This window comes from Herpailurus yagouaroundi, unplaced genomic scaffold (assembly GCF_014898765.1).
Source record: "Herpailurus yagouaroundi ecotype Mexico unplaced genomic scaffold, PumYag 139, whole genome shotgun sequence".
NCBI classification, from domain to species: domain Eukaryota; kingdom Metazoa; phylum Chordata; class Mammalia; order Carnivora; family Felidae; genus Herpailurus; species Herpailurus yagouaroundi.
In genome coordinates this window covers 75,201,960-75,226,907 of record NW_024412394.1, presented here as the reverse complement: position 1 = coordinate 75,226,907, position 24,948 = coordinate 75,201,960, and the positions used below count along the sequence as shown (strand labels likewise).

Sequence of the window (24,948 nt, the reverse complement as noted above, 5' to 3'; positions counted from 1 at the left end):
GAAATCTTGCCATCTGCAACAACGTGGATGGAACTAGAGTGTATTATGCTAAGTGAAATTAGTCGGTCAGAGAAAGACAAATACCATATGACTTCACTCATAGTTGGAATTTAAGATACAAAACAAATGAACATAAGGGAAGGGAAGCAAAAATAATATAAAAACGGAGCGGGGGAGGCAACATAAGAGACTCTTAAATAGGGAGACCAAATTGAGGGTTGCTGGAGGGGTTGTGGGTGGGGGGATGGGCTAAATGGGCAAGAGGCATTAAGGAAGACACATGCTGGGATGAGCACTGGGTATCATGTAGGGAATGAATCACCGGATTCTACTCCTGAAATCATTATTGCAGTATATGCTAACTAACTTGGATGTAAACTTAATAATTAATTAATTAATTAAAAAAATAACAAGGGTGGGTCTCATCTAATCAACTGAAGGCTTTAAGAGCCAAAACTGAGATTTCTTGGAAAAATAATTTTGCCTAAAGACTGTAACAGATATGTCTGAATTTCCAGCCTGCTGTACTGCCCTAGAGATTTTGGACTTGCCTGCCCCTACAATTGCATGAGCTGATTTTTTAAAATAAATTTTCCCTATCTCTCTCTCTCTCTCTCTCTCTCTGTGTGTGTCTCTCTGTCTCTCTCTATATATGTGCCTATATATATGCACAGCACACACACATACATACACATATATACGTATTTATTTTTACATAAACATATATATAATATATATGCATATATGTACAAAACATAAATATTTATTTATATTTATAACATATAGAAATGTATTAAAATACTTTTTATTATATATCTTATATCTTATATATTTATATTTGATTGACTTTCACAACTGTTCTCCAAGAAGCAAGACATTTCTAGGCTGTCTTCATCCAAGACCTAAGTATGGCATCTCACAGTGGAACATATGCACATAGAGCAAACTACTATTTGTGGCTTACACTTTATCAGTCTCTGGCACAAATCTCATGTGTGATTAGAAATTTATCACAGGAGAGAACTGTTCTGGAGGCCCAGTTCTCATCTCAGAACTGTGTGAAGCATTAAGTTGTTGCATTTTTTAGCCCATTGATTTGGAGGGGATTTGTTTTTAACCAATGCACAAAGAAAACTGATTGGCCCTTTCCTGAGTAATAAGTATTGACATCTTAAATTATAATCCAAGGCTCTGGGTACAGAAATTGATCCAGACTAAGAAAGCCGAAAGCAGCGCATTATCTCCAGTGATGCAAAGAAACCTCCTCCATGTTCAGCGGAGAGCACCGTCTACCAGCCATCCTTCCTCCACCCACGCTCTCTGAATGGCATTTCCATCTCCTCTCTTATTTACTGCCCATTTACTATGGAGCCAGGTTCCATGCAAAGCACTTCATATATTTTTTCTTGATTATTCTTTCCCACAATCCCCTTTTCTACTCAGTAAACACTCATAAAGCAGCATGTTTCTGGAATGAAAAGGATGAAAGTAACATATTTTGGATGAAATGGAAGTAGAAGGAAACCCTGCCAAATGCCTCTTAAAAGCTGCAACACCTGCTGACTAAAAATAGCTGCCTACATTGCCCAAGGAAAGAATCCATTCTTTTCTTTCAAACTCTGGCTTGAGAAATCTATCCGCATGAATCAGTTCATCAGCCATTGATTAGCTTCTCTAATTAGTTTCTCTATTAATTGCAAGAGAAATACAAGGCTTCTTTGTAGGTGGCAAATGAAGGGAACCCAACCCAGCGTGCACCTATGCCTTAGGCAGAAATTCTGACCCCAGAACTCAAAGCTTGGCAGAAGCGTGTGCATCTCCTCATATTCATTCATTCAACAAATATTTGTTGAATACAGTATCTCCTATATGACAGCTGCTCTACATGATTTAAAAAACAAACAAAAGCCCCTGCCCTAAAACAAATACACCTGTTTCCTGCTTTCATCCAGGGCTTCAAAGTATGTCTCTGAAGAAGGCTGTCACTGCAGGGAAGCCACAGGTTCTGGAAGCCCTTGCTCCCAGCATCTCTCAGGGCCAGGCCTCCTCCTCTCCCTGCCCTGTGAGCTCAACATCCCTTCTCTCCTCTTCTCCTTAGCCAAAATGAAGCACACCTTCTATTGTCATTTTTGTCGTGATTTCTATTTTTTGCCTTCCAAGAGCAAGTATTACTGGAAATTTCCTGCCTGTATAATAAATACAAGTCCTGCTCCCAAAGAAAGTATGATGTTCGTGTTACTCTCAACTCCCAAACTAACTCTTCTTCTGCTTCTGTTCTTACCCCTCTTCTTACATATTTATCAGGCTGCGTATGAAAAATTATAATGGCTAACATGTTTCAGGCATGGCACCAAGAACTATAAATATATTATCTTATTTAATTCTCCACAATGACCCTCTGAGGTAGGTGTTTTTGTAACTGCACAGTTGATGAAACCAAAACTCAGAGAGTTCAGGTAACTTGCCTGAGGTCGTGCCACTGTTACACCAAAGAAAATCAAACACTGACCACCATAAACCCAATTCACCTTTCTCTTAAGTAGCAATTATAATCAAGACCCATGGCTTCAGAAAGGAGAAGTTAGGAATTCAACACACCTTGCCATTTCTCCTCTGCATCTGTCTCCTGGCTGGGCTCCTTGTAACCATCTAGCTGCACTCAACTCACTGTTTATACTACAGGAAGCCAGAGCTTGTGAAAACGTAAATTGGCCATGGCATTCTTCTGCTTAGAGCCTCAATACTATTCAGTGCTCTTAAGATAAAGCACACACACTGAACAAGCTTCCAAAGCCCTACCTGATCTGACCCCGCCTACTCTGCCAGCCTCTAACATCTCCCTCCCTCACACAGGGAGCCACAGCCATCTGAACCACTTCCATTTCCCAGAATGCACCATGCGTCCACCCCTACAGTCTTCTTCTGTGTTTCCTTGTCTAAAACACATTCCCTGCCACTCAAACTCACACACACACACACACACACACACACACTCCTCTCCTTATTCTAGCTAAGTCGTCCTCACCCTCCAGTTGCCAGGTTAGCTGTCACATGCTCAGATGCCATCTCCAATCCCTCATATCAGGCATTCCATGGTTCTCCACTATTCTGTGAGATCTTTCCTACACTTGGTGCCTCACACCAGCCAGGCACAAAGCAGGCTCAAAATAAATGATCACACAAATGAACAAATGGATGATGTGGTGGGAGAGTCTATCATCCCGTACTCCAATCTCCTCAATGTATTTGTCTCATCCAGACCAGTTCAGATTATCAAAGGTGCCTGGTGTGGATATCCATGACATCTACCAGGCACAGGAGCCCATTCTTTGTACTCTCTGTGCAAATGCACCCTGGAAAACTAACCCTCCGCACCACACACTGGGGCAAACTGCCTCTGCACTTCCTTGATGCATGTGTCCATACTGAAAGAGATGAAAAGGCCCTCCCTGGCTGTTCTTCATATAAAGTTGTCAGTTTAAGGGCAAAGTGAGAGAAATGTGTATCAGTTAGGGAAACCCTCAACTGCAAGTAAAGCAAATTTCAACTTAACCTGGCCTAAGCAGTTAGAATATTTATTATGCCATATAATGGAAGTCCAGTGATAGAACAAACTCTGAGCGTGTGGCACGTCAGTCAGTCAGTTGCTCAATACTATCTTCAAGGATCCAGGAACTTTTCCTGTCTCTACTATGTTGTCCTCAGCATCAGTGACATCTGAAGGCTGGTTTCCTTTATGGTCATAAGGTGGCTGACAGTAACAGCCAGTGGTAAAACAGATGTTTCCTTGATCAAATCCAACAGAGAAAGAGAAATCTCTCCCCCTCACCATCAAATGTAAGTACTTCCTTTCAATATGATTGAGCCAACCTGGGACCTATGCCTGCCCGAAGACTGACGACAACATGCCAGCTCCCGAGTCCAGAAGAATGCCAAGAACTAATTGGCTTATCAGAACCATCTGGGGCAAAAATGGATGCACTAGTGATGGAACCAACAAGAGACTACGGAGGACAAAATATGCAATACCAAGGACAGAAGCAAAAGACTACACTTATTTCCACGTAACACAACTATATTTCTCTTTCTATTTGCAATGGCTCCCGAAGATGTCACATGTAAATACTCCATATTCCTTTTGGATGTGTGGTTGTATTTCTTCTTGCTGACACTAGCTTCTCTTCAAGTTAATCATGTTCTTCTGCCAACATGCTTATGTTGAGTCAGCATTTAACAGTTAGAGGTTTATTGCTTACAGCAGCTAGAGAAACTGCTTCACTCAACCCTGCACAGAGGCAATACAAATGGTATCAAAAATGTAAGCCAAATGACTTCATTACTCTTCTTTATGTACGCAGATCTTCGATAATGTCATAAAGCAGAAGTTTCATCACCCCATAGTGGATAAAACATCCCATCTTAGTGATGCAACAAAGGCTGGAAAGAGGAAAAGAAAGGCTGTTACAGGTAGTAACCTTCCAGCCCTGTATTGCTCTCCAGTGTGTCACATTTGTGTGTTCTGGGGCAGAAATTTAAAAGCCAACTTAGATAACTGACACTTTTAGAAAAAATACTACACTAATTTCCATTCTATTCCAGGGCAGATAACTTATCAAGTTATCCTGAGTCCCCCTTTGCAGGGTTTGTCTAAATACACTGAGGTAACAAATAATTCTTTGGTTGGAACTCTAATCTAGCACACAAGATATTTAACTTAACTATGTGGTCTCTTTGCCCCGAGGACACAGCACATATGAACCACTCTTGAAATGGCTGGACTGTCATTTTATTCTGAGTATCAGCAGACGAAGAAGAAAGGCAATATATATATATATATATATACCCATATATATATTTAAATATACATATATATACATATATTTTCTAATATATTATATATTATTATATATAATACATACATATAAATATATAGCTATATATATACATATGTAAATATATGTGTGGGTATATATATATAACATATATATATAATATATATATATATATAATATAGCTTTAAAAATAAACTTCATTTGATTTGTCACAAGATTTTGGGTTTTATTGTCATGTATAATCATGCACCAAAAGAGTCGTACTGGGATTTAGTGACCATGGATTTCAAATGACTTGTCAAAATTCTCATAGCTGCTGCATAGATATATTCTCATATCTCATAGATACATGCATTTATTCACCAGTATGCCTCTGAAAATCTGGGAAGGTGATGTTTGATCTCACCGATGGAGAGCCCTGGACATATTCCAAAGGCAGCAAAGTTGATCTCCTCCAACCAAAAATACTTATAGCTCTCTAGTGGTACAACTTCCCACACTATAAAAAACCCAACCAGACCTTCTCTCATGTCCCATGTCCCATGTTCCAAAGACGCCTTCAAGCAATGTTCCCACCCTTCCTTGTGACTGATTTCAGCTCTTAAGGGAAAAGCAGTCTAACTGATTGACTAAAATAATAACTGATTAACTAGATTAAAATATGCTTGAGAGCAGAGACCTAACCTTATGTGTTTGCATCTCCGAACCACACTTAGGACTTTGTTTTCCTTGCAGCAGACATGCAAAGGATATAAATCTAATCTTGTTTAATTTTCCCAGGGTGATGTATTTGAAGAAGAAATTTATCTCAAATTAATTTCTGACTGGTAGAAATTGCTTAGGAAAATATTTAGGACCAGGCATAAGAAATGTCGTTCTCCTATCTCCTGGCTTACTTTGAGCTAGGACTTCTAACTACCATATAACCCTCTTACCATTCCTTCCCCAGACCACTGAAAATACACCATTAATTCATCAAACAATTATTATCAACATATATTAAATTCAAGGAGTATGTGGAGCACAGAGCGGAAAGCACTAAACCAGCCAGGCATGGGCTCTACTACTCTCATGTAGTTTTCTTGGTAATCGGTTCCTTCTTCCCCATTTTTCACCAGGCTTTATACCTGCCAGTAATGATAATAATAATAAAATAAGTTTGAGTAGGACTTTCTCTATGTCAGATGCTGTTCTAAGTGCACTAGATAGATAGATAGATGGATAGATAGATAGATAGACAGATAGCTGTATATATCTATGTATATAGATATAAAATCTTTTAGTCCTCAACACAACCTGTGAGCAGAAAAGAAACTGAGGTCTCTGAGATCAGAGCGCTAAGATACTGAAATAAGCAAGTAGCCCTCTTCTCAATTTCTGCTGTCTATAACAAGCTTTAAGTGACTTCTGTTTTCATTTCTACAACTGATTATCTCAACAGAAATTTCTTGGCAGATGGAATTGAAAATTTTAGGGAAATAGTGGGTAGATAGACATGTGTGTTGAGTTTTAAAGTTTGAGTAGGACTTAGGCAGTGCACCTCAGTATTTTCCTAACTCTGGAACCACTCAAATTATCTCTCTATACTTTTTTATATCCCCTACTTCTCCATAGATCAATTTGAAAAAAACTAAAACTAAAATTCATTGAGTACCTACTCTGTGCCAGGCACTACCACATACATTATTTGAGAAACTAAAAATTAGAGAACATAAAATAATACCTCTCTTGAAAGGGCTTCTAGCAGGTCATTTGCCCCTTCATTCAACAAATATTTATTGAGCACTTAACTTTATGCCAGGTTCTATGTAAGATGTTGGGTAGAGAACACCCTCGTAGATTTAACCGCTGGGAGGGTTCAGACACATAAAGAATGTAGACCGTAAATGATATAAAATAGCCTGTAACTGGAATGAGGCATCTAACCCAGACTTGGGGGTTGGGGGGTGGATGTCAAGGTCTTCAGATGCATAGGTGCCTTTGTGTTTTGGTTGAAGAATAGTTATGTCTCATAAACAAGCTTCTATGTCACAGCCTTTTTTTTTTTAATAGAAAGAGAAAAAGCACAAGTAGGAGAGGGGCAGAGGGAGAGAGAATCCCACCCAAGCAGGCTTCACACTCAGTGCAGAGCCTACTGCTCTTTGCACTCAGAGCTCGATCCCATGACCCTGGGAACCCTGGGAACATGACCTGAGCCGAAATCAAGAATCGGATGCTCAACTGACTGAGCCACCCAGGTGCCCCTCTCTTTAGATTGTAGTGTATAGCTAGCCTATAGCTCTGCCTGGTAGTGCCTCAAAACTGAGGATCAGGTTTTTATGATTCCATTCATCGCTTTACTTTATTCATTTCCTAAGATCAAAACAGCTCCAGAGAGAAAGTTAGTAATTCACCAAAATGGAGATTTTGACATGGAATGAGGGTGACTTTGATTCATTAATATGTCATACGTCTTCTGTGGCTTTTTTCCTTTGTTCACTTGCTAACATTTCCCTCAGAGGGGCCAGGAATCAACATTCTATGCCTCATGAAGCCAATTACTTTAATGGTTAAAATAGCAGAGCAATATTAGAAATGCAAGGCCAATTCTCTGCAAGGCTTCCCTCCCACCCTGTATCCGTTTTCTTATGTGTTTCACTTTAAAAATCCTTTGTGTCAGGGCGCCTGGGGGGCTCAGTTGGCTAAGCCTCTGATTTCACTCCGGTCTTCATCTCACAGTTAGGTTCATGAGTTCGAGCCCTGCATTAGGCTCTGCACTGACAACGTTGAAACTGCTTCGGATCCTGTCTCCCTCTCTGCCTCCCCCCTCCCCCCACGTTGCGCACACTCTCTCTCTTTCTCTCTCTCTCTCTTTCTCTCTCTCTCTCTCAAAAATAAACATTAAAAAAAAAAACTTTAAAAACCCTTTGCTCCTTGTATGTCTTATCTTTCCCAACCACCATTTGGAAGAGTTTGTGGGAGAGTCTATCAACCTGTGGAAATTCGTTTTTTTGGAAAAAGAGTGCACTACACATTCCGGCCCTTTACCTGCTTCTCCAGTTGCAACCAAAAAGGAAGAGAACCTTCAGGTTCCTGACGCCAATGAACTGCTTTGCAATTGTGACAGAGGGAAACAGGTGATGACAATCCGATAAAAAAAATTTTTTTGTTGCTGTATCTCAATAGCCAAACAAACTGCAGCCCTGGGGCACCAGCCCATACTGCATTCGTTCCCATTTGCATACTTTGCATAACCACCATTTTCTTTAACAAACTGGTATCCAAAATGAGCGATCTGATATTCATTGCCATAAATGCTTGAAACAGTGCTTTTCCTCTGTGATTGTTGAAGGCAGACTCTCAGGTTGCAATTAATTTGGGGGCTAGGGAAGTAATAATTATGGTCTCTTTGAATTGGACACAAATGAGTTCATTTATCAGCATTTGAGTTGCAAATGACTGATCTTCCAAAACCAGTGCAAGCAAGCACCTCATTGTCTATAATACTTGATAGGATCAAGAGCACCAAGCTTTCACTAGGGAAGGTCAATCCAAGATGCATGTATCCCACTAGGAGCAGGAAATTAACAGAAAGCGTCAAGGAAAGAAGGATTTTTTTTTTAAAGGACAAGAAGAAGGAAGAGGACAAGGAGGAGGAGAAGAAGGTAAATTTTTGCCTCAAAAACACAAATCACACAAACTGTTAGAATCAGAGTAGGGAAAAAAAGGTAAAATTTTAAAGTCAAGTCACTAGACTCATTATCACCTGGAGCTGAAGTGTAATAAAACCATCTATGACTCAGGGAAATGTGGGATAGGTGGGGAAGAATCCTTATGGGGTGGCTGTTCTATAGGTACATTCACACTTTCAGATATAGCTAGTTCATAGGTAATTCCACACTGAATATTTTTATTTTCTTAGATGATACCAATTCAGTATGGTCCCAAAATAAAAATAAAACATGTTAAAAATAAAACATTCTTCTTGAACCAACTCTGAGCCAAAAAAAAAAGTATGGTGAGGAAATCTAAGAGCTGTTTTCAAATAAGGAAGACAAACGGAAAACTATCATCTACCAATCAGTTGTGTGTGTGTGTGTGTGTGTGTGTGTGTGTGTGTGCGCACACGTGTCAGAAAAAAAAACAGAGCAAAACAAAGACAGACAGATGGATAGACAAAGATTGATTACAAATTATATCTAAAATACATTATTTGGGGAATAACATATATACTGTACTACATTAAATATTTATATATCCCAGAAAGATTCAGAAAGGAAAAGTAGCAAAGGTAACAGGGTCAAGATACCACGGATTGATCCTCTTCATTTCATTGGTCTGTCTTATCTGGGGACTCATATTTCCAGAGACAACAACCCTAGACATCATGATGAAATCTAGAGGCAGCCTTAAGGGGTGACTCCACCAGTAGACGGGGTCAGTACAAGTAAACACACAATCTTTATAAATACTGTGTTCTTGCTACTCAAAGTCAGCTTCAAGACAAGTTCCCTGACCCTGCTTCCAACCCCTCCCCACTAGCAACTCTGGAGCCATCACCGAATGAAGTAACAAGACCATGAATTTCATTCCAGCACTCATTGGGTGATGGTGGTAGTTTTTGTTTGGTTGGTTTTGTAATGTTTCAGACTTACTCCGTAACTAGCTACAAACTACCTTGACTATTTTCTTTCTTTTTTTTTTTTTTTAATTTTTTTTAACGTTTACTTATTTTTGAGACAGAGAGAGACAGAGCATGGACCGGGGAGGGTCAGAGAGAGAGGGAGACACAGAATCTGAAACAGGCTCCAGGCTCTGAGCGGTCAGCACAGAGCCCGACGCGGGGCTCGAACTCACGGACCGCGAGATCATGACCTGAGCCGAAGTTGGATGCTTAACCGACTGAGCCACCCAGGCGCCCCACCTTGACTATTTTCAAGGACAGATCACCTCCTATTGACTGGCTCGAGTGCCATTCACCAAGCTTGGCAGTACTGGAGGGACAACAGTTAATTTTGTGAAGCTGTAAATATCCTTCCTAGCTCTCTGGGACTGCACACACCCTCCAGAACAGATCTCCCCACCCTTCCTCTGTCCTCCCACACACACCTCCCCCCACCTCACAGCCTCCGTGTTTTCAAGCAGTCGAGGGACCCTGGGATTTTCCAAGGCCCCTCACCACCCACAGGCGTTCAGAGCAGTCTGTAAGGCTATCTGTTGAGGAAAGGGCCCTCTCTGAGAGCACAGTGTTTCTTCTGCCCGCAGCAGGATACAGATAGGGACAGAGACTCCAGCCATCCCCGGGAACCCAGTGTCACAAAGAGCTCCTCTGATCCGGCTGGCATCTGGGCTTCCCCTCATTAGCACATTAAAGCTGCTCTGTCCTTTCCCTCTGAGCCGCTCTGTCTGTCCCACTGCCGGCCTCTATGGAGCCTTTTAGGCCCACGCTCATTTTGAAACCTCCCCAGTTCAAGAGGCACTAACCCTTCCCGAAAGCCTGTCAAACTCCGTCACAAACCACAGGTACCTTCGAAGCACTACTGCTGGGAGGGGAGCAATCAGGCAGCAGCACGTATACCTTCTGCCAAATTAGTCTTACTGAGAAGAGGCTTTCTGGGAAAAAAAATCAAAACCAGGGGCGTCTGGGTGGCTCAGTCGGTTAAGCACCCGACTCTTGATTTCCGCTCAGGCCGTGATCTGTTGGTTTGCGAGCTCAAGCCCCACATCAGGCTCTGCGCTGACAGCTCAGAGTCTAGAGCCTGCTTTAAACTCTGTGTCTTCCTCTCTCTCTCTGCTCCTACCCCCTACTTGTTCTCCCTCTCTCTCCCCCACCCCACAAAAAAATAAATATTTAAACAACAAAAAACAAAATTAATGGTATCTAGCTTTCAAAACTGGAGTACATTGAAGCAAACAGACTCCTGCCTTGTTCACAGATGGGCGAGTTTCCCCTCAGATTCTGATTGACAAGGCTGACAAAACGACCAGGCCAGCCGCAGGGCCTGCACCCAAGTCCTCTGTGGGCTGAGTCAGCATTTATCACAGGCCTGAAGACAGCGCAAAGCCCCAAAACCCGGCTCTCCTTTGAATTTTGTGACCAGGATAACAATTGCATTGTGTTTGGCAGCTGTCCAAGCCCGCACCCAGATGTCATTTCAGTTAAAAATCCCCAAAATGCAATGGGAAATGAAAGGCTAGGATTATTTTAACTGGTTTACAAATGAGAACATTGAGGCACCCAAAACTTAAGTCAGTTGCCTGTGAGAACATATCAATCACATTCTGAAGGGGACACCATCACACCAATGGCCCAGACACAATATCTTTAAGTGACTTTCAATTCCCTCTTCTGTCTCTCACGTGCTATTCTCAAATGTCATGAGGACCCAAATCCTACGGCACTCCCCCGAAATATGCCCCATACCAATATCCTGACTTCTTCATAGCTGAGTTCACTGATGGTTCTTCCTTGCCAGGTCACTCAGGCCCACACCTGTTTCTGAGTTAGCCCTTTCTAAGGCAACGTCTTTCTGCCCGTCACACCCCCTCCACACCATCCCTACTACAGATGTCAAATAAACTCACAGCACTGTCCTTCAATCCTGTTATACTTCTTTTGTGTATTTCCTTTCTGACTCTTCAAAATGACTGTTTCCCGGTTTCCTCTGCACAAATGTCCTACACCCTGTCCTCAGCACCCAGCTCCTTCATCCTCAACTGATATCCTTGCCTCAGAGCTCTCAGAGAGAGAGAGAGAAGCCACCAGCCAGGAACTTTTAGTCCCACCACCAAATCTACCAAATCACCTTCATTTACATCCACAGGCTGTGGCTCCCCTCTTGTATCACGGAGAATGTCTGGCTCTTCTCAAAGGCCCACCTTTCCCCCTTCCTTTGGATCCCACCATCTTAGCCTTCTCACGGCTTTTCCCTCCTTCCATTATCCCATTCCTTCCCACAGATGCAATTTTTCCCCTTTCCACTAGATCATTCCCATCAGCACACAGACCTTTTGCATTATCTCCTCCATTCAAAGACTCTCCTCCCCTTGCTCCTCATTAGGGCAAAATGTCTCACAAGTCATGTTTTGAAGCCCCCATCTCACATTCCCTGTCCAGCCATTCCATCCAGGCTCCCAGCTGCACCACCACTCTGAACCTGTGCCTTTCATGGCCCCCAAGGTTCTCACGTCACCAGGCCGTGTCTCTGCCCTTCCCTTAATACCTCAACACAGTGCACTGCTTATTTCCTCCCTCTCAAAACAAGTCCTTCCCTTGGCTTCTGAACCATACTCTCTTGTTTTCCCTCCTACTTCAGACCCCAGTTCCTGAGCTGGGACCTCCTCCTCTGTTTGACCCACACGTTGATGCACTGCCCAGATTGACCTTGGGACCCCTGTTGTCCTCTGTCTACACTGTGTCTCCAGATGATCTCCTCTAGGACCACCCCAGTGACTCCCACATCAAATCCCCAGCCCTTGATTTCTCCCAAGAATCCTAGACTCCAGCAGTCCTTGAACATTTCCACTAGACATTTCTAACTGAACTCGCCACAGTAAATTCCCAACTTTCTCCCCACAAATATGTTCCTCTCCTTGCCTTTGCCATCTTAGACAATAGCACCTTCATTCACCCAATTTCTCAAGGCCCCAACACTAGAATTTTTTTGTTATTCTTTACCCTCAGCAGCCTCATCAAATCACTCACCAGTCCCATGGACTCCATCTCCTCATGCAAATCACTCCAAAACACGATCGTTTCTCTTTACCTGCATTGCTACCCTCCAGTCCAAGCCTCCAACATCTCTTCCCTCCAGTAACCACTTATCTCTCCCACAATCCATTCCCCAACAGCAGCTAGAATGGTCTTTTCAAAACTCTACCAGATTACTCCTTTGCTGAATACCTTCCAGTTGCTTCACAGCCCACTTAGAATAAAACCCAAGCTTGTCTCCCGGCCTCTGAGGTCCTAAAAGATCTTACACCTCCCTTCCTTGTGAGCTCCTCCCCTCCCCTGCTCACTTCCATCTTGCACTTCAGTCTCCCTCTTTTTTAGTACCTTATGCCTGCTTGTCTCATCTTACCATCTCCGCCTGGAGCACACTTCCTCCTGACCCTCAATTGGCCAGTTCTTCCTGGTCATGCCAATCCTAGCTTCAATGTCACCAGGGAGAAACAGGCCTGTTCTGACCACTCAAATGAAAGTAGCACCCACTGCCTCTCTGTCACATCACCCCACTTGAATTCTCTGCGTGGTATTTAGCACAATTAGACATCTTTCTTGGTATCGTTCATTGCCTGTACTAACTTGAATGCTGTCACCATGAAAATGAAGGTATTTTAGGTCTTGTTCCTTGCAGTATTCCCAATATCCAGATGATGCCTCTTACCTGGTTCAGTAATTCTTTGTTGAATGGCCAAGTAGCTCCTAGTCTGAGCTCCTCAGAGCTCAAAGTGAAGCCATACCAGTGGTTCTGCCACTTATGCTGAGCTGTGTGTAACCCTGACCCTCCCTTCTGCCATTCAGACCTAGAATGTGCTCTCTTTAACTTCAGCATCCCTGAAAGGTAGCACTCTCCACTTATAAACCCATTCCACAGAACTGGGATGCTATCTCTTTTTACTTCTAAAAGCTACTCTGCTTAACATTTAAGGTGGGAGCCTCAACCGAGGCTGTTGGGTTGAGTCCTTGATACTTAATGTAGCTCTTATCAGACCTAATCAACTGCCTCCATATCACCAGCTGGGACATACAGATTTCCAAGGCCATGACTAGCACCAGCCTAATGCTACCATTAATACCTGATTAGATGCACTTCCAGACTCACTATTGAATCCAGACTCACTGTTGATCCCTCTTGGATCAACTGGTCCCCACCCAGTATCCAAGGGACCAGTTGATATTGGATATCAATACTGGATATTGGATATTGGATGGGGACCAGTACCTCTCAGACTATCTACTGTAAGATATCAATTGCTTCTTTCAATTCATTGCAGGCAATACTTTTGTAAAATGCAATTTAAAAAGCCAACTACTAGAAAAATAAAATGGCAAAAAACAAAAACTTACCAAAATACATGACCCTATTTTTAATATTAGAAGGAAAGGCATAAAAGTTCTGTCAGATTGCTATAGATATTTCTAAATGCTTACTCTTGATTTCTGTTCATATCACATTCTGGTTTGTGCAGTTTCTGAATCAGCACAGGTCCCGTGACCACACTTTGAGTAGCTGGTTGCTGGCCTCCTGGCTGTATGTCTCTTCTGCCCTGGTGAACATATCTCTTCTTTGAGGCAACTTTCAAATAACCGTTCATGAAACAAGTATTAAATACCCACAATGGTGTAGGCACTGTTGAGTGCTTTCTCCAAAATAATCTAATCCTCCTCTTCCTGATCTTGGTCCAGATTCTGTCCAAATCATAGCACTTCCTTCTCCCCATCCCCATCCCATTTAGACTCCTTTCTCCTCTCCCCTATATGGCTATAGTAGCCCCTAACTTGTCCCACACACCCCAGTCCTTCCTCTCTCCATCTGTCCTACAGATATGGTTCAGAATATCATGTTTAAGCACATCTCTGATCATATCCTTTCTCTGCTCAATAACCTGCAATAGTAATAACCCACAGAATGAAGTCTTAATTCCTTATCAAAGCACCCAAGGGTGTCCATTATCTGACTCCAGCCTATAATTCTCACCTTACTTCACTCCACTGCCTTTTCAACCTCCACATAATATTGTCAAACTGGACACTTAATCCTCTTCTGATCTTACCCCATATTTGGTTTCATCCTTTCTACCATCCCCCTTCTTACACATCTTCCTTTGGTTTCCATACAACACCCAGTGCTCATCCCAACAGGTGCCCTCTTCAATGCCCATCATCCACTTTCCCCTCTCCCCCACAGCCATCAACCCTCAGTTTGTTCTCAGTATTTAAGAGTCTCTTATGGTTTGCCTCCCTCCCTCTCTGTAACTTTTTTTTCCCCTTCCCCTCCCCCATGGTCTTCTGATAAGTGAAATAAGTCAGGCAGAGAAAGATGTTTTCACTAATATGTGGATCCACATGTTCCTTTCCTACCCATGTGCTATGGATTAGAACATTTATGTCCCCACAAAGTTCATGAATTGAAGCCCTAATTCCCAATGTGATGATATTTGGAGGTGGGATCTTCAGAAGGTAATTAGATTCAGATGAGGTCACAAGGGTGGAGCCCCCATAATTGAGTTAGTAGCCTTATAAAAAGAGACGGGAGAAAGATCTCTCTGTTGCTGTACCAATTAAAGATATGAGAAGATGGCTGTCTGCAAGTCAAGAAGGTCCCACCAGACACCAAATCTGCTGGTACTCTGACCTCAGACTTCCCAGCCTCCAGAACTGTAAGAAGTAAATGTCTGTTGTTTAAGCCACCTAGTCTACAGTATCTCGTTAAAGCAGTCCTCGGTAAGACGTTATCTCTCAATGCCAAGAGAAAATGCCATCCCTGAACCTTCCTGCCCTGTCTCCAGTCTAGTGTGGTGTCTCTTTCCTCTGTAGTCTTATAAAAGCACCTAGCTGTGTGACTACAAAAATTGGTTTCCCTGCCTATAAAAGGATGATAATAAGCACTTTTGTCATATGAATAACACATGATATAGTTTATAATATAAAATGCTTACTTTATAATGTAAAATGTAAAAATTGGGTCCACTGTCTAAATGCTAATTTTAACTCAAACACTGCATCAAATTATATAATAAAGCATGCTGTCTTTCCACCAACTCATCCTCATGCTATTGTCATATTCTAAGCTTCTCTTACCTGCAATGCATGAAATATGTCCAAGCTCCCTCAAAGCTGTATATGCACTTGTCAGAATGTTAATACTGTCAGAAAAGTCTGTTTTCTTGATTTATGTGGCAATGACCTTTGATAGGCTCACTTGCAATGACAGGATGCGTTTCAAATCTGTTCTCCTTTTTCTCCTAACATTCTGAATGGCTATGTCTCCTTTTTTCTTTAAGTCCTAAGTGAAACAAATTGTACTGTGTTCATCAAGAAAGATCTACCCTCTGGACTCTGTGTACACTTCAAGTAATTTTATTAGGGTTCGGTCTTCCTCTTGAGTAGTTTGCCTACAGGTGAAACAGCTAACTTATGGGGCTTTTTTGTACACCTCTGTTAGATCAGCTTGAAAATCTAATCATTTTGAGAGGTGATGTATGTTATCGTTATTTCTACTTTACTTAAATTGTCCCCTTGGTAAATTATATTGAAAGGGTAATAACAGTCGAAACTCTACCAACAGCACCCAAGAGTCCTCTTTAGCCTATACTTGTCTAGTTCACTACATTGATCCTGAAGTGCCCAACATATAGGAAGAACTCAATAAATATTCATTGAATGAATGAGTGAATGAATGAATGAATGAATGAGAAACTAGTAAAAAAATTTCTCTTATACAATGGATCAGTACTTTTTCTATCTCAAAGTCAAGAATAATCGGGAATTGTAGCCCTGTCATTCTAAATCTGGACATAATTAGATTGATTTGTTTTTTAAAATCCTTAACTTGTTTTTTCAGTCACAGTAGGTTTCCCTAATGAATTTGTTTAAAATGGAAAGAATTAGTGGAACATAACAACAGAAGTTGCAAAATGGTATTTAAGGTATTTTTTTTAACCATCACAGAGTCACACACATAAAGTTTCTTAAGAGAAAGTTTAGAATTAAATCCAATAGAAAACAATATTTAAAAAATTTTAATAATAGTATTCCTAAACAAGTTACATTCATGTTGCCACTGACTGAAGCCTGACATTTTTTAAGAAAACACTTTCTAAGATGTATTTACTTTTATTGTTTTCCTTGGCATTTCCTATGAAATTTCTTCTTAACTACTGCACATTCAAGTAGTCCCTGTATAAGGTCAAAATGACAGAATGAGAAGTGTAATATGGAATGCATACTGAACAACTTATTTATAGGACTCCAGTATCTAGACATTTGGAAGCATACAATTAGACATTATGCATAAAAACTCAGGTTACAGATTATAATGATTCACTCTCAGTAGCAAAACACATGCCACATTATCCAGTTAGAATAATGTTTTGTCACGTAGATGTCCTCCAGAAAAGAGGTCAGCACACAATAAGTGATTAAGAACAAATAAACATAGAAAACAATCAATTGAGTATAAAAGCAACCAATGGAATAAGAGAAAATATTTGTAAACCATATATCTAATCAGGGGTTAATATCCAGAATATACAAAGAACTCCTACAATTCAACAACTTAAAAACTCCTAACAATTCAATTTAAAAATGAGCAAAGGCTGTAAATAGACATTTCTCCAAAGAAGACATACAAATGGCCAACAAGCATATGAAAAACTGTTCAATATCACTAATCATTAGGGAAACGCAAATCAAAACCACAGCGAGATGCCACTTCACACCCATTAGGATGACCACAATAAAAAAATAAATAAATAAAATAAAATAAACCACCAAAAGTAACAAGTGTTGGCAAGGATGTGGAGAAATTGGAACTCTTATACATTGTGAGTGAAGATGTAAAATGGTGCCACTGCTATGAAAAACAGTAAAGAGTTTCCTCCAAAAAATAAAAATGGAATCACCATATGATCCAGCAATCCCACTTCTGGGTACATATCCCAAAAAATTGAACGAGGCATCTTGAAGATATATTTTCACATTCATGTTCATTGAAGCTTTATTCACAATTGTCAAGGGATGGAAGAAGCAACCTAAATGTCCATCAACAGACAAATAGATAAAGAAAATGTGGTATATACACACAACAGAATGTTAGCCTAAAAAAGGTAGGAAATCCTCGTATGATACATGGGTGAACCTTGAGGACATTATGCTAAGTGAACTAAGCCAGTCATAAAAAGGCAAATACCATGATTTCATTTATATGAGGTATCCAAAACAGTAAAACTCTCAGAAACCAAAGGTAGAATAGTGGTTGCCAGGGTCAGCGCAGAAGAAGAAACGGGGAGTTGTTTAATGGATTCAGGTTCAGTTTTGCAAGCTGATAAAATTCTAGACATGGGTTGCATGACAATGTGCATACAAATAACACTACTATACTGTACAGTTAGAAGTGGTTAAGAGGGTAAATTTTATGTCATGTGCTTTGGCCATTAAAAACAAAGAATAAATGAATGTATACTTGTATGTGTTCATGCCACAGTCAAGAAATATGCCAAATATTTGTGAGGTATCTTTCCATGTGACTACTGGAGTTTAATTTCCTAAGCATAATTTTTTTAAAGAAACATAATCAAGAATTAATGTGTTTGAAAATGTACAGTGAATGCTCATTGGCCTGAGCTCAAATGAGTGAGAAAGCTAAACCAAAACCGTGTGGTGGTATTCTCACATTCTGCATTTTACTTTTACGAGAAATAGCAGTTAAATAATAAATTAGCTCTTGCATTAAGTAACTTTAGAACTATATGGGCAGCCAACTCATCTTCCTATATCATCTACACAGACATTAGGGTACAATAAAAACAGGCTTCTATTATGATGGCCCTGAAACATCTTGAGATGGTAAACACTCAAAGGAAAATTACACAAAGATACGTCCATTTTCTTACACATCAATTACTTGGAAATGTATCATCTCTATCCCAAGTAAACCAAATATTCCTTCATTATAAACATTCATTTCTCCAAGCCCTGTGTATAAAAAATAAGTACACAGGATGATCTTTTATTTTCATAATTTTGTCCTAGAGTTAAAAATAAATGCATCCTGGGGCACCTGGACAGCTCAGTCAGTTAAGCATCTGACTCTTGATTTCAGCTCATGAATGATCTCATGGTTCTTGGGATCAAGCTCAGCATGGAGCCCGCTTGGGATTGTCTCTCTCCCTCTCTCTCTGCCCCCCACCTCTCTCTCTCTCGCAGAAATAAATAAGTAAACTGAAAAACATAAATGCATCCTTTGACATCCTTTCTTTCAATAAGACTACTGATCTCCGAAATGTCTGTTTTTTTTTTTTTTTAATTTTTTTTTTTCAACGTTTATTTATTTTTGGGACAGAGAGAGACAGAGCATGAACGGGGGAGGGGCAGAGAGAGAGGGAGACACAGAATCGGAAACAGGCTCCAGGCTCTGAGCCATCAGCCCAGAGCCTGATGCGGGGCTCGAACTCCCGGACCGCGAGATCGTGACCTGGCTGAAGTCGGACGCTTAACCGACTGCGCCACCCAGGCGCCCCCGAAATGTCTGTTTTTAATCACACCACCCAGTTCCATTTGGAATAATCGTGTATAAAATTATCCTCATTACAAGTTGGTCTTCCCCTTTCATTTTGACATCTGTTAGAAGAAGTAGCTTGAGGAAGAGCTTCACTATTCAATTTTTCAACAAGAGCCTTCCAACTTAATAAAAAAGGATCATCTAAATTATAATATATGTCTTCCTCAACTGTACCTAATACGTGGCTCAAGCATAACTCTGTTCCTTGGCAGTCATTCTTTTGGTTCACTGTGTTCTGTCCACCTTATATAAGGAGTCAGAAATGCTATATACACATATTGTTCCATCTTATATGGTAACTTCCCACGTGGACTTGGTTTTACTTCGGCTTGTCACCAATTCTCTTATACATCCTCTTTAACGATTCTTGGTTTTCAACTCAAAATTTTTTTTAGAAATTTTGAAATTAGTAGTACAAATCAAAATGTAAGTTGGAAATCAGTTAGTTCCAAATCAAATAAATGGATGACCCCGCATCACACTAGTGGATCCATTCTAATGATTAAACATGCCCACTACAAGACTCAAAAAGGCAGAAACCCTTTTATAACTTGAGACAAGGCAATGAATCTCTTATGGGGAAGAAAGTGGGTCAAAACTAGAAATTCACAGTTATTTTCGTTAAGATTTGAAAATAATATTCAACTGGGAAATATAAATAAAACCACACACATGAAAACACAAAACAAGCTATTACTCATTTTTCACAAACATTTCATTAAGTAATCATTTTAGAGGAGAAAATCTTCAGATACTATATAGACCAGTACCCATTCCTTTATCTTTCTTAGAAACTACCAGTATCAGCAGTTTTTGTGTGAGGGTCACCAACCATTACCCTTGAAAGTGTTTTTTTTTTCTTTTTTGTCATATCTTGCTTGCTCGTGACAGAGTAATAAATACTATTCTGTGCTAAGAAATAAATGAGGAAGAGTAAGCCTTATTTTTTCCTTGCTGGAACCAACACATTATTTTAAATCTTTGGGAATTAAAGAAGCAACAGTTATCTCCGCATAAGAATCACCTTGGATTTCTTGCATCCCACTGCCAAAACAATTTTGAACACTATGGGGAGAAGAATGTGACACATCCCATTAACCGGTTTAAAAAAAATGATCTATCACCTCCTCTCTCACCAAAATCTTGGTCCTACTGGATTCTAATCTAACTGCTTTACAGAAAGTGAGTGATCACTGAGATGCCCCAACTGTCGCATACAAAATGCGGCAATCCAATTCTACAAGCCCATAAAGAAAGGGGAAAGAATGAGTAACTATACTGAGGAAAGTCATAGGGTATAGTATAATGTCAGGCAGATTTCATTAAGGTAACACTACATTTTCATTTTATGCTTCTTGAGAGCAAGTACCTTTACTTCATTATTAATCAGTACTTTTCTCTTTACCTATCCCTCGGTAGATATAGATAGCATATGTGTTTGCATTTCTTCCTCTGAGTTGGCAGGTAGTTATTGTTATAGACTGCCACCGGTGGCAGGCAAATCACCAGGTTTACATTGCTCATAGTCTAACACTCCCCATCTCACTGCACCATCCTCAGTCTGTCAGCACTGCCCCTTTGGCCCAATCGGAGGCTAAGGGCTAAGTTAACAGTGGTGCAATGTCCCATTCTGTCACTGAAGAGACTCCTGGCCAGCTCACAGCAATAGGATGCTGCCAACCATATATCTGCATGCCAAAAGTTGAAGGGATATTTTTTTTATATTGGCTCCAAACATCCAGATTTGCAACCTCACTTTCTGCTAGCAGCTAAGTTGCTGCGTGCCAGAAGTAAATGAAAAAAAAAAAAAAGCAACTGAAACCCAGAGGACAGTAAGTTGACAGGGCAATAGAGGTGAAGGATACAGAAGTAACAAGGAAAAAGGAAGAGCAAAAGAAGGAGAAGAAAAAGAAGGGGAAAAATGATTTTAAGTTTTGAGAAAATGAACAAAGATGCTTGTGATACGGTCCCAGTGGGCCAGTCTGATAGCCATTACTGACTGATTCAACATACTTGGAGGGTTCAAACCAAAGGGGAGCCACACCTGAGTGCTGGCATAAGATCTTTAAAATTCCACTTTCCTCCCACATTGTTACTCTTAGAGCCCAGTCACTCAGCCACTACCAATGCTGTCTCCTGTTGACATAATCATGGTACAGAAGCCAAGCTCATCAGCATGCTAATGAAATTATTCCACCAAGATTTTTACATTTAATCTGATTTTTTTTCAGTCTCCATACCAGATGCTCCTTCTCAAAAGAAATATTTTCTTCTTGTCTCTTTACGGATAAGGAAAGACCATGAGCTCAATGCAAAATATGATGTTGGAAATTCTGAAGAATTCTGAAAGACAATTAAATGTTTGAGTTGAAGCGGAAAGGCTATAACCCTGGAGTCCCATTCACAGATGTACCTGCAATGATATATCATTGACCCCACCTTCCAGTCTAAATTCTTCCTCTATAAATCAGGAATCGTTCAACTCATGTCATACAGATCACCGACAGCTTAGTAAAACACATAGTTCTACTCATGGTATACGACTTCACTTTATTCGCTTGTGATGCTCCCACTGACCCACCTCAGACCACAAAATGAATTCGTGTAGAGCTTTAAACTCGCGCAAGTGTTTTCTCTTCGGTATTATCTCAAGACAAAGGAGGTAAGACACGTATTATAAAATACATTTTACACATGCAGAAACCGAGACCCAGGGAGATGCGCAGCTCTGCCCCCGAGCCACGTGGCTGGTTACTGGCTGCGAAATGGTGACAACCAAGTCTCCTCAGTGATCTTTTTATTCTGGACTCTAACGGTCATTGAATATCAAGAAATAACTTGCACGAAATCAATAATAACTTATAATCAAGCAAAGATAAATGAATGATTGCATCAGCTTTTGCCAGAGTGATGAGGGGTATTAATATTTAATAGATTCCGCTTAAAATAAAGATCCAATGCCTGGGCATTTACAATGCAAAAAAAAAAAAAAACCCCCACAGGTATTCATGAAGAATAGGAAACCTACATAATATGTACTCAGCCAGCATCTTCTTGCTTTATTCTATTCACTGTCTTTTGAATGTGATATTTTGGAAGGTGTTATCCTAAGCTACAACTCGAAGGAAAGTAAAGGCGGACTTTCTATTACCAACTCTTGTCTCACTTCAGAGTGAATTTCTTCTTGTTTGCTAATAAATGGAAACATACTGAAGTGCCCACAAGTAAGCCAATATATACGTTAAGTAAGCCAATATATACCCCGTTCACAAGGGACTCAAATGGTTTGGGACTTGTTACACCTGAATTAAACCCTACTCCTAAAATAAGGAGAGCTTTCAAGCTTTGATTTCTGTACATATTTGGTGTCCCCACTAGAGCTTTAAGCCCCATAAAGGTCTACGTGAACTCCCCATGGCTCTATGGGGAGTCTCGGCTACCCGAAACAGTGCCACACGGAAACCTGTATGAACAGCGCGACCTTAAGAGTTACCCATGCAGATGCCTCAAAAAAGCACACACGCGCTCAAATAAAAACACACAAAACAAATTCTCTGATTTTTTTAAGTGTCAGTTCTTCAACCATTTCAAGTTACTTAAGTAGAAAAAGTCCCCTTCACATCACAGTTGAGTCAGGACGCCAGGGGCCCCATCTTCACGTCAACGCGGTTCTCAACCTAAAACGCCTCGTCCTTGATCCCTCCACTGCGCAGATTCCAGCACTGGAGGCGCCGGCGATAGGCGCTCGCCTCCTCTGGCTTTCGCCCGCTTTAGAATAACCCGGCTCCTCCAGCTCCCACCCTTCTCGCAACATTTTTGCACTTTGCGTGGGTCTGATCCAGGCCTCTAGCCTCGGGTTCCCTGGTCCCAGTTTGGAGGAGTCGGAGCGGCAACCGGAGAAGTGGATCCCCCGCCTGCCCGCCCCGGCTGTTGCCGCGAACCCCTCCCCCCTCCCCCCTTCCCGCCCCGTGGAGGTCGGAGACGTCCTGCCGGGGCGGGCGACAGCGCGAGGCCGGCGACTTCCTCGCCTTCCCCGCAGCCGCGCGCCTTCCCGCCTCCGTCCGGGCCACCCTCGGTTCCCTCTTGTCCCCTGGGTGCAAAGCTGGGGTTCAGTGAGCAAGAGGAGTGAGCGACACGCGTGTGCGAGGGTGTGAGCGCAGACACACAGCAGCCAAGCAGCAAACCCCGCCTCTCCCCGAACTCCCGCCTCGGACCAGCCGGCAGCCCGGGCGCCCCGGGGCTCCCGGCTCTGGGACAAAGCTGCCACGGCCTCCCCGCAGAAGCGGGGCGCGTCGTCGCCAGCTCTCCTCAGCCTCCCTCGGCCGCGACTCAGTCCCAAGGGGCCGCCGGGGGTCCGGGGGAGATCCGGGGCCGGGCTCCCGCAGCCCTCGCCCCGCGCCCCCGCCGCCGCTCACCTGTTCAGCACTTTGCGGATCCTCTGGCGCACGCCAGCCCGGGAGGAGGCGGACAGGCTGCCGCCGCCACCGCCGCCGCCGCTGCCCTCGGCCGGCAGGTTCTCGATGGTGGTCACCACATGGTTCGGCGGGGCTGGGGGCGGCGGCTGCAGCTGCTGCTGCGGCGGCTCGGGGGGGATCATCGCGGCAGAGGCGGCGGCGCGGCGGCGATCAGAACGCAGCCGGGCGCATCGTGCGCCGGCTCCGGGCCCGGGAACGCGCAGAGGACCTGGCCGGGCGGCCGCGGCCCGGGAAGGCGGCGCTGCCTGCGAAGCGGCGAAGCGGGGAGGCACCCGCGGCTACGGCCGCCGCCGCCCAGCCCGCCACTCACTCCTCTCCAGTCCCGGTGCGCGCCCCCTCCGCCGCCGCCGCCGCCGCCTCCCGGCCCGGCTCTTCCCGAGCCGCGTCCCCAAGTCCTGGCACGCCCCGCGAAGTGGCCGGGAAGGGAGTCGCGCGCCGCCGCCGAGCTGCCCGTCGGCTCAGGAGACCTCCACGGAGAGAGGGGATGGGGGTCCGGGCTTCGCCTTCTCTCCCGGCTCCCGGGTCGTCTCTGGGCGAGCGGCAGCAGTAGTGCTAGCGCCGCCTCAGCCTGTCCCCCGCTCGCTCGGAAAGCTGCCGTCTGTGTCTCACGGAGTGAAAGACCGAGAGTGAACGCGGAGAGCCGGGCGGGGGCGCCGCGGCGGCGGTGGCGGCTGCGGCGGCGAAGGGGGGCCGGGGCGGGGACACGCGCGCTCCATCTTCGCCAGAGGGCGCTCGGGAGGCGCCTCATTGCCCCGACCCTCCTCACCGGGGTCCACCCGAGCCCCGCACTCCGGGTTGCGATGATTGTTTTCTTTTGTTTGTTTTATTTATTTATTTATTTATTTATTTATTTATTTATTTAATTTATTGTTCGCCTGAGGCTGGGGATAGATCTTCCCTCTTCACTTGGCGGGGTCTCCCGCCTCCTGCCGCGACACCGCAGAATCTTAGTACCACCCTTCCGGGACAGCGCCAGGACCCGAAGACAAGGTGCTGGCCCCGAAATAAACACCAAAACTCAAGTATCCTAACGATTACACCAACACTCACCATAATGGGCCTGGAGGAAATTGGAGGAGACACAACTTCGCACAAAGAATTCATTCTGGGAACTGGAAAAAGCTTGTCAGACCAACTCAACGTCTCCGTTTTGTAGCGCTGCGAAGGGAACGTGGGCAGATTCCAGTTCCAATGGTGCCTCTAAAACTTGTTAGCAGAGATTCCCTGTGCAATTTGTGTACTTACATTCTGAGACACATTCTCCTTTGTGCAACGAGGCTAAGCGTATCTTTCTCCCCGAGGTGTAAGAGTTAAATGAGGCAAACCACCCAGCAGGGGGCCCTGATGGATTCTTCAGTGGGGCTCTGACCAGAGGAT

At 42.9% G+C, this 24,948-nt stretch overlaps 1 protein-coding gene across 1 annotated transcript in view; it reads right to left on the bottom strand.

Moving 5' to 3' along the window:
• Nucleotides 1-24,213, bottom strand: part of SLC35F1 (solute carrier family 35 member F1) — a 412,962-nt gene extending 388,749 nt beyond the window's left edge. Inside the window, exon 1 of the mRNA XM_040474484.1 lies at nt 23,512-24,213. Within this exon, the coding sequence (XP_040330418.1) occupies nt 23,512-23,693 (182 nt within the window). The 5' untranslated portion in view covers nt 23,694-24,213. The remainder of the gene's footprint in view (nt 1-23,511) is intronic.
• Nucleotides 24,214-24,948: the final 735 nt, after the last annotated feature.